The 11,561-nt window shown below is 36.6% G+C and overlaps 1 protein-coding gene across 1 annotated transcript in view; it reads right to left on the minus strand.

Moving 5' to 3' along the window:
* GPATCH2 (G patch domain containing 2) overlaps positions 1-11,561 on the minus strand; it is a 115,924-nt gene that overhangs the window by 4,257 nt on the left and 100,106 nt on the right. The window contains exon 9 of the mRNA XM_009079785.1: positions 6,933-7,015. Within this exon, the coding sequence (XP_009078033.1) occupies positions 6,933-7,015 (83 nt within the window). The remainder of the gene's footprint in view (positions 1-6,932; positions 7,016-11,561) is intronic.

The following is an 11,561-nucleotide window of genomic DNA, read 5'->3' on the forward strand; positions in this document are numbered from 1 at the left end:
TTGATCCGACAGACACATTTTATTTGCAGAATGCTCCTAAAAATTAAAAGCTCACCATTTAAGTTATCATTTAGTATAGAATAATAAAGGAACTGTGACACCATCAACCACTATTGTGACAATATTTATTTGTATGGTCCAATTGCTGGATAAGACTAACATCAAACAAACATGTTTGGTTAATATTGGGCTGAATAAAACTAGAATACAGATAGATTCAATCTCACAGATAACCCTTATTTAAGAAAATGTGAGGTTTTTTTGTTGTTCTCTTTTTTTTGCGTGACCCCCTCCCCCCCGCTCCCTGCCCCGGTGTAAGAAACAAATGAAGGCATAGTGAAGTAATTTCATCTCTGGCCACTGAACCATTTTTGATGTTAAGAAAACGGGTTTTAAACAGTTCTGAGAAAATGACACTGTACATAAATATAGTTGTGCCCTTTCATCTTCCTTTTATACGATTAAGACTTGTGAGCAGAACAAGCAATGCCTTTCCAGAGCATACCACAACTATTATTTCCTCTTCTATCGCTCCCAGCAGCCTTAAATCCTTTAAATCCTTTCCTAGAAGGATCTCTTTTTGCTTGGGTAATTTTTGCAATACATGGCCTGCTAACCCTTACCCCCTACCCTGGATCTCACTTATGTCTATCACAGCAGAGTCAGTCTTTCTACCTCAAATCTTCCAAGGAGCATTGTGGATGGTAATTCACTTGCGTAATTGGCTCAAGAGATGAAAATCTTGTATCTGCCTCTCTTAGCCACTAATCTATCCAGCTGACTGCAAGCCTAATTGGCAGCTTGTTTAGTAATTTGGCTCCTAAAGTGTTGTATTGATGTTGGATAAACAGCCAATGGAAGGAGAAACGATACATGCTGCTTCTCTTTAAAAGCTAGTGCACTTTCCCCCTCATTTTCTGAAAGCATTTAATATTTCATCTATTCTTTTTCTTTTCTGACTCCTCACCAGACAGATGAGCTCATAACAGTAGGGACTGATCCTGATATACAAGACTATTTTACAAGGAATATAATCAGAATAATACATTTCTGTTGTCTATCTTTTTATGCCAGCTCTCTCTAACTAGCAAAATGAGAATCAGACTGCCTAGATGTTTATGGCCTTAAAATTGTTTTGGATAATTGCACAGACAGCATCAGAAGCATAGCCAACAGCTGTATGGTGATTTTAAAAATCAGTACCTGCAGTGGGTTTCAAAATTCAGTATACTATGACTGCATATCTAAGAAAACCAATCCTAAACTAAAACTAAAACAACTCAGCTACGAAAAGTATGGAAATTATTTACCTAATATTTGAGACTGCACTATTATAGCAGAATTTTATACAGCACTCACATTGAGCTGTCTAAGACTGTTTCTAAAGAATAACCTTAGAATGATTATAGTTTAAGTGAGTCTGCTTGCATTGAATTTTATTTGAGCTAACAGAGATAAAAACAGCAGAGAGGACAGAGCTATGGCTTCAGCAGGTGTTGGAAAGCTCAGTATTTACCCAGCATCCCCATCACAAGGGGTATTAAAGGAACAGTTGAACAACTGTGGTGTGGGTAAATGCACACTTTCTTGAGGCATAGACTCTATATTTAAATCAATTTTCAACCCTCCTGAATATATAAACATAAATTCACACACCAGTTAAAACAGACACTGAATTTTAGGCACAACTGGTTATCCACTAACACAGATCACTTGGAACTGGATTTGCAAGTGCTCTTCTCCTTCCATTCTTTATTGAACTACACTGTGTGAGAAGTGAAACTTCATGCTCTTTCATTCTTTACTGCTACTAAAATTGGTTAGAAGAGCTGGTATTATTAGATTCCAATTTATTCCTATGTAAGGGGAATCTCTTTAATACCCAAGAATGTCTTTTCACTTGAGTCCAAAGGAGGTCAGTTTTACAGCTTGTCTATGGTGACAGAAACATTGTCACTGGGTGGCACATTGGATGGAGTATTCTCACTGGGGACCATTCCAAATTTTTGTTAAAACCCCTCAAAACTGACAAAATTGATCCTGTATGACACGCATTCCCTGACTTTTACAGGAAGACTTGCAGCCTTACACTGAAACCCACAGGGAAAGGATTTAAATCACAGTCATACTCTCAAAATAGAGAGTGCAGTTATCGTTAATTTCATCAGAATGATTGAGGATTAAACTGATATTAGGACTATGCACACCACTGTAGCTCTATCTGACTCTAACTCAAGTTGGGATGGATTGGCAAGATACTGGAGGTGAACTACCACCAGTATTGCCTGTTCTATGCCTATGTGGTTGGTGCATTATCTTCTGTCTAATTGTCTTAATTTAAAAATGAAGATTAATTAATACTAGGCAAATACATCTGCATATTTTTTACTATGGGCTAACTAACCATTGGCCTACTTATGTATGCAAACAATGCTCACTGCAGCCCCTCTGTCAGCAACAAAGGCATCGATATGTAAATCTTAGTTACTACATTAGTATTGGCAGTGTCCATATATAGGCTGAAAGGTAAACTCCTCTTACAATCAATAAATCCAAATTTCCTCTCATTGTAGAGGAAATCCAAAGCAAACATTTTCTTCATCAAATCCAGAGTATAACAAATAGGTGCAACAGATTTTTTCTAAAATTTTTCTACTAACTGCAAAGCTTTTACAGAAAGACAGAAAACAGACATCCAAACTTGCCTGCACCTGATCAATGAATTTTATTTTCTCACACCTTAAACAGGTATTTTTATTCCTCTGAAGTGCCAAAAACCTTCTGCATAAAGCTATCAGGTTTACGCATAGACCTACCTCTTTATCGAAAAAGTAAATGACACGTTGAAAAACTTTCAAGAAAAGTGGTTTTTTGCATAATCTATACCACAGACTATTTGCAGCAGTGCTCCCTGTCCCCTCAGGAGAAAGGGAAAAACTGGTCACTATTGGCTGAGAGGTTGCTGTGGAGAGCTGGGATAAGAATTTATGCTGACTGAGGAAAACCCAAATATTTCCCCCCTGCACATTTTAACTCCTGAACCACCTCTGGTTAGTAAAACTAATTTGGCATTACCAAACCAAACCAGACTGACAGAAATATCAGATCCTGCTTCTATTGGTTGAGTTCTAGAAAAAAGGACAGGACATTGTACAAGCTGGTTTAGGATTCTTGAAAGCGAAGTCCAAAAAAAAATCCATAGGATCATAGGAGGTTGTAGTCAGGTGGGGGTTGGTCTCTTCTCCCAGGCAGCCAGCAGCAGGACAAGAGGGCACAGACTTAAGCTCTGCCAGGGGAGGGTTAGGTTGGATATTAGGAAAAGATTTTTTTACGGAGAGAGTGATCAGGCATTGGAATGGGCTGCCTGGGGAGGTGGTGGATTCACCATCTCCGGAGGTTTTCAAGATGAGACTGGATGTGGCACTTAGTGCCATGGTCCAGTAACGATGATAGGGTTGGACTCGATAATCTTTGAGGCCTCTTCCAACCTGGTGGATTCTACGATTCTACAGTGTATCTCAAGTTGGAAGGAATTCATAAGGACCATTGAGTTCAGCTCCCAGTGGAGGCAATTTGAATGTTTTCCACAAACAGAAAGAGCTATTTTAGGAAAGACTCCCGGAATAATCTGGGGAATTATTTTTAAATCTTCCACATTTCAGAAGACAACAGCACTTGGGAAAGACAGGTTTGGTCATCTTCTATCAACCTGAACACTTCTTGACTTTATATCGGCTGTGTGTACAGTTTGTGGAATATTGTTTTCTCTCTAGATCACAAGAAATCAATCAGCAAATTTCCAGTATAAGCATTGCGGGTCTTCTGAAATTTGCTACTGAGCTTTCTTGGTTACTCTTTGTTACTGCTGGATGCATCCAAGTACCCAAAAGTCTACCTTTTCTCTGCAACTATCTCACTAGGCTGACCTTCACTACAAACTTAGCCTCAGCCACCTCTGTTATCACACTGTAATCACAGTCTTTTTCAAATCATCATTTCGGCACTGCAGATATTCAGGTCTGATTTTTAATCACTGGCATATTAAGCATCAGCAAAATAGTTTGCTTAGCTGTTCCATTGGCAATTTTTGAGAAGGAATGAAAACATGTACCCTTTTGATTACCTTGTTAAAGTGAGTCATGATGGCATTATAGCAGTGCTCAGTATTTCTGCTGTAATTAAGAATCTGTCATATTTTTCATTAAAACACATTCTTTAAAATGAGACTTTTAACTTGGTCATTTCAATCAGTACCAGCCTGAAGTGTAGCATGTGCATGCAACTTGCCAACTAGATAAAGAAAATGACATCTGAAATTTGCTTTTGCAAAGTGTAAGTATTAAAGTGCCCATAACATGCACAGTAATTTATCTATTTTACATACACATTTTCTATATTTTAAGTGGAAAATAGCTTTCTCTTTTTATAATTGTTTTTTGCAGGTTTTCAACACTGCTCCAAACTGTAAACCACACTACATAACATCAGAATAAAAACACTGCTTTGAAATAGAAATAAATGGCTATTTACAAGGCATACAAGTAAAATTTAACTTTTTTTTTTGTTCTGAGTCAAACTTTCTACAATCTGCAAATTAAGTTATTAACATCCCACAGATGTGAAGCAGAATTTCATTATTTTCCCCCCAACATTTAAGACTTAGAGATTTGTTATTTAAAAAGAAAAAAAGAAATCTAAAAGGTCTCAGGGATTTAACAGGAGATGATTTAAAAAAAGCCTGTACAGAAGAAGACAGAGCCAATTGGAAAGGAACTGGAGTAAATGCAAATTCAGTGCAGGGCAACTAAAATTCTGTAGCATCTACTGGTTTGACATGACACAAACTAGATAATCTAAGACTGAAATTACTATAAAAATTCCCAATGAATGTGTTTTAAGTAGTAACAATACTTTGGCAAAGTGTTCTTTCTCTTGCATAAAAATTATTTTTCTGGGCGGTTGTTGCTATTTTGTCATTATTTTCATTAAACTGGCCCCAGATTTGGTACGGCTATTTCCATGACAATGTATTGGTTCATCTAAGAGGTTTTTATACAAACTTGAGAGCACTGTATTGCTGCAATGAAATATGTCAGGGTGTCATATGGAATAGCTCTACCTCTCAGGTAGTCAGAGGGGGCATAAAGTCACTGAGAATGACTCAGTCCTCATCTGAGCAGAACCACTGGTGCCATGGAAGAAGCTGTGCAAAAAAGTATTTAAAATACACAGCACCTAATTCTAAAATTGTAGGAAGCAAACAACTTTTACTAGTATCATTTTTCAGTCGATCAATTAACTATCTAGTTTCAATTATACACAGATGGGATATATCAAACATCCACAAAAGAGAAAATATATCTAACAAAAAAGGACAGAACATGACACTCCTGTAACAGCACTGTCAGCTCCTAACCATCCATGCCTATATTATCTCCCATTTTCTTCATTGCTTTTCAACACAGCTTTTCTTCACCTTTACAAATGACATTTTTTAAACTATAAAATGCTCTGTGCTGCTCAAACTTTCTTGCTTCAATATACTGCACAAGTAAACCTACATCCTTTGTTACTAATATACACAAACCTATTGGTATGTGACTTTGACTCCAGGCTGAGAACAGGCTATAAATTTAGAAATCAATATCTAACTCTATCAATATTCATTTTACTTTTTCAATACAAAATACAAAGGTGAAAGAGCAGTAAATAAGCTGGAGTACTGAAATAAATTGGGTGTTCTTGTCACAATTAATAAATGTTTAACCAATCATACTGCTTGCTACAGAAGTCTATGGCTTTGTAAGGTGTCTGAAAGTAGCAGGTGCTATCCTTGTGAGACTCAAAACCAGGGAACATGTTTCACTGCCTTGTTAGGATCACCAGTCATTCCCTTTGGTACTACTGAAGCTAAATACATAAATGACCATTTTGAACACTCTGCATAGTGCTACAAGAATTAATTTACTAATGTATTTTTTTTTCAAATGCAGATGAGAATTTCAAAAATACTGTTATCAATACATTGGCTCATATTTGCTAATTTGCAGTATATACAGGTCAAGAAAACACTTGCAGTTACTGATTAATTTACAGACAGCCTTTCAGGTTTCACTATGATGCTAAATATGGGCAATTATTAGGACAATGCTTCTTTCATTTCCAACTTGTATTCATGTAATATACAACTTTTGTCCTTTCTTTCAGGAAAAAAGCTTACAAATTCTTCTACATAAAACCTAGTCCTTCTATTCCTATATCTTACCTAACTAAAGCTACTGAAAGAAGAACAATCAAATAAGTGATCTTTTATTTGATCCAATTTCCAAATGCACTTCCATTCTAAAAGGAAACCCTGTTTCTTTCATAAAATGATATGGAGCACTGACAAACAAACAAGGCCTGTGACGGATAAACAACAATTTAGGTTGTGACCTCACATTTGCAAAAATTTTTCAGAAATGTGTTAGCAAGTGCTTCCTGTTTACAGCACTGATTTTAAAGCCGTGTTTCACAGCCTTATGACCACATTTTTGATTGTTTGCCCAGGAATTCATATCCTATCTTTGTTGTGCAGTGCATTTTGAGCATTCACATGCACTCCTTACAGAAAAAGATACTTCACATCTCCTATCTTGTAATGCTTGAAAAAACATAAGCAGTAATCTTTGCTGTCTCAGTATATGAAAAAAGACTTAGTCTTTAAAGAAGTGCTGTGCTACAAAGCATTGGAAATTGGAAATGTTTGAGGGAGAATTAAGATAGCTTATCTATTTCTTAATCTCTATTAATAAATAAGGAAAGAACACATCTGAAGTTATATGGGAAGTTACTCAATTTATCAAGCATCTCCCCAGGTCACTGACCTACTGCTTTGTATGTAGAGATTTAACATCTTGTGGTTTATGCTCTGTCCCAGGGAAATTGGTTACCTGTGGGTCCTGGCAGGGGAGCAGCTTTCCTTCTCCGTTTGATGTCTCCCATGCACAATGATCCTAAATGTACACTGGTTTGCCTGCAAGTAATTATAGGAGAAAACTATTAACAAAGGGAGAAAACCACCACATAAATACACAGCTTGTATAATCTGAACCTATATCAAAACATTCTCAACCAAGATGAAGCTGCACAGTCGAGCCACCAATCTTGTTTATATCGAAACATAATTATGTTTGTTGACAAGCACTCAGTATCTAAACGTGGCATCATAAATTGTTACTGGAATGAATAAATATAAACATAAAGGGAATGCTTTTTAATTTTCAAAACTGGCAATCTTTCCAGCTCAACATGAAACAAAAACACTGTTGCTCCTGACAGGAAAATAGCTAAGATTAATTATCTAAAGAGATCACAATACTGTTCCTAAGTTATCAATTGGTTAGTAATGCCTGACTGTCAGAGCAACATTTATTATATGGAAACTATTAACAATATTTTTTTTAAGGTAAGATGAAGAATGAATGAGAAAATATGAAAGAGTAAACTCTTCAAAGGTACATGTAATAAACTTGTAGCACAGCAATTTGTCCTTTCCTAATTCACTGGCAAATTGTGAGAATACCACAGAAACACAGTATCTGGTAGACTTCTCAAACAATTACGAGCTTACACTTGGAGACTGGAAAATTGGCAGAGCTGCAGAGGGATGGCAAATAAGCAAATCCTGTTGCGTTAAAGCCAGTTATTAGAAATCAGGTCCCACAGAAGAGGCTAAATTTGGAATTTTCAAATGTTCAATTCTGGAATACAATCTTAAAGGACAATTATAGTTATTATTTTTCTCAATGTAATGTACAGTATCTGTAGAATGGAATATATGTAGTCAACATTTTTTTGGAAAGAATTAGAATGGGGGGGGAGAATCCAGCCATTTCTTAAGTGTACAATTTTAATATGCCTCCATAAATGTTACTGAGAACTGCATTTCTTAACCACAGAAGTGTAGTGAATTTTGATAAAATTACAAGCTGAAAATTGCATCTGACAATCTACTGTGGCATAGTAACACTCTCACTCATGGGATCTGGTTTCAGTGTGTATATATGACTTACTTATACTGCATTTATAAACTTTTTAAAACTGTGCTGCTTCTAAATGAATAACAAATGGTCATACAACACCGAGAGACCTCAGATCTGCTCAATAATGTAAAAGAGTGACAAAAACACCTTGATGATAAAGATGACAATGTACAATCCTTTGCATATTTCTCCTAAAAAGTTACAGTAGAGTAATAAGTAGCACAGTGCTTTTAAGCAATAAAATATTCCACGAAGCTTAGGTTTCACAGAAAAGTGCGCTCTAGTTTCACCTAGCAAACCTCTATTTCATCACTTCATAACTGACTGTATGATAAATAAAATCAATGTTTAAATACAATATGGGAAAACAATTATTAGAGAAAAAATATTTGAGATGTTTAATAACTAAAAGATCAGTATTTAATATGCAGAATAAGCTGCATGGTAGATTTATGTTCAACAGTGTGCAACGCTGTTTTCCAAACGAAAAAAGGAGAAAGTCTCCAGGAATACAAGTAGGATGAAAGATAAAAATTAATAAAGTCAGGCAATTGAACCTGAAGACCTGAGCCACAGCAGTAAGAGTGAGCACCATTTGAGTTATTTTACCAGAATTGATTATCTGTTACACTACATTGAGATATCTAGATTATTGATCTGTAAGATTATGGTACTGGGGTCTCCCCACTTTTCCTCCAGGCACACCAAATGGAGTTGCAACAAATAACACTAAGTAAGGACTACTTTGTTATTGTTGTCACCCTTCATGTAGAACATAGCAGTTACTTTTTAATTTAAAATCAATGAACATCTGAAAGGCAGCCTTGTTCCTTCAGCATAAATGAATCACTCGCCTTTGCCGAGCACAACAACCCGATCACCAGCCAAGGTGAGAGTATTTCTTTATTGTCGTCGAAAATTCCGTAAACCAGAAATAACAACAATATGCTAGAGCACAGATTAAGCTTTGTTGAACACAGTTTTATGGCCACTACCCTCAAATGTTCAGCTAACTTGGGATTCTAAAGCAGCATTTGCCTTTGCCACGGCTTAACATTTGATACGCTCTGCCAATATAGATCACAGTAAAACAAAAAGCTATTATTTATTTATTTATTTATTTGTAAAGAGGATCAGACAAGAACTATTACTCTCTGGAACTGGCAGGTTAGACAAAAAGAAGCAGTATTCTGAGGCTGCACAGTCCATTTTGAAATGCCTCTAATGGGGGTATTATAAAGTAGGGAGAACTATGACCCTCAATCAGGCTAAGTTCAGCATTATGTTTCTTAGCATTAAATCAGAAGAGTGCGGATTACAGAAAGGAAGAAAGCTATTTGCCTGACTTCTCTCTACTTACCCCTAGCTTGCTTCCAGCAATCATTTATAAATAGTGCTCTGGAGGGAAGCTAGGCATTTTATTAGGGAAAAAATAAAACTTGTTAAGACCACCTTGCCTGAAAACCTGGCTTTTGACGTGCTGGTGACAGGGACTGGAGCAAGCAGTGTCAAATGGAATAATTTTTAAGGAAAGACAACAGGAACTTGTCGCCTCATTGTATGCATTTACAAATAGAGGCTTTTCAGAGTATTAGGCCTAGTTAAAGCTGCCCTCTGGATAAAGTGTTCCCAAGCAGCCTCAGACAAGCTTGGGAGACAAACAGATGTGACTATGGTCCCTGGCGTTTGGCAAGAACACTCACTGTCAATAAGAAAAATATGAGCATGGACAGGGCATCAGCTGCACCATGGCCGAGCAGGCCTGCAAGTGTCAGAGCAGCGGCAAAGTTGTGGCAGAGGGAAATAAGAGGGCTGCAAAAGCCAGGCTGGTGTGAACTTACAGTAGCATGCCAAGAATTTTTGTTGTTGTTGTTGTTGTTGTGTCATGCCTCAACGTTTTAAACAAAATGCTGGAAAAGCCGCTGTCAATTTTTATTCACTTTTCATCTTGCACACAGTGTTTAGATTCTACATGGTAAATAAGAGCCTCAAAAATGAAGACAGACTGAGAAGGCAGCAATAACAAACAAGCTATTGAAATAATAAATAAAACCCAGAAAACCATATTTGATACAGCAAACACTTTTATAGAAGCAATGACATGTAAAGCAATTCATAAGCATCTATGTATTATTGTGAAACATTCACTCTGACAGAAATTTTGTTATTTCCTCCTTAAATAGTTGCAGACTCCCTATCATTTTTATTTTCAAGGTAATTGCCCTTACTATTGTAACATACCTGAATTGTCTCTTTAAGCTCCCCAAATACTTATATCTGTGCCTACACAACACAATCTTTTTTTTTCTGTAGTTTTCATAGCTCAATAAGCAAATATTTTCAGCAGTTTCACATGTTCACCTCTCCAAGACATTTGTAATATGCTATGCCAGATTTTTATCTACCCTGACCTTCGCAGTCCATGGACCATTTGGCTACATTCTCCAAATAAACATCTTGTTCTGTGGGGGAACCTATAGTTGTGCTGCTTTAAATGCAACCCACCTTCTGAGCAACTGAGCACCCAAAATGCTTCTTAGCACTTTCACTAGTAGTTGTCACTTTTGCCACTATCAGAGTTCAGAGTTCACCAGTCCAGTCACTCAGAAGAACAATACAATAAAATGAGTGTAGGACAGTAGATACTCCTGAACACATGTTCTAGCTCTCAGATTTATTACATTTGTAATCACTATTGTCCCAGGCATAAAAAAACCCCAAACCAAACCAAAACTCCAACACCTCACCAGAAACACAAACCAGCAATTCCCTCTCTTCCAAATGAAAATACCCTACTCTAATGCAATTCCTGTTCCACAGTATCTTCAGAAAGGTGCAATGAAGACAGCTTCATATAGCAGGTAGCTTCATATGCACTAATACAATGGCCAAAACTAGTGAGACTCTGATCTCCTTGGGGGAACTCTGGGTACTTGTGTACTAAATACAAAACTTTTCTATGTTAATTTTATATGTCTCATTGTAACAACGAGTCTGTTGATCCCTTTACTTTGTCTGCTGTTAGCAGCTGTCACTTGCTCTGCAAGCTGCATTTCTTTATCTGATCCAATTGCAGTTACTATTATTGGTGCACTGTATTCGTGCCATAGGTTACAGAATCATTTAAGGCAAACTTAATTTTGATTTTGTCCCTTAGTATATTTAGTGTCAAACCACTTACCAGATGACACTACAACATTGCTAAGATTACTTGTAAGTAATGGAGGCGATGGTTTTCTGCTCTGTTTGTGACAAAAATGCATAAAAGTAATGATTACTAATGAAGGTAGGTGTGGAAGAGTGTTTTTTTTGTTTGACAGTATTTATCAAATTTCTGTACTCTAACTTGGAAAATCCTATGCAGCATATTATTATGATGCAAATATGTTTTCAAGAAGACTGATTTCTGTTTCATAATTAGATGAATTGGTAATGATCAATACTTGCCTATCTATTATATTCCAATTAATCTCTCTCTCACCAGAGGAACAAATGCACAGTAAACAGTGACACCCCATTCTGCCACAGTATCAATGC

Source organism: Acanthisitta chloris, unplaced genomic scaffold (assembly GCF_000695815.1).
Source record: "Acanthisitta chloris isolate BGI_N310 unplaced genomic scaffold, ASM69581v1 scaffold12478, whole genome shotgun sequence".
NCBI classification, from domain to species: domain Eukaryota; kingdom Metazoa; phylum Chordata; class Aves; order Passeriformes; family Acanthisittidae; genus Acanthisitta; species Acanthisitta chloris.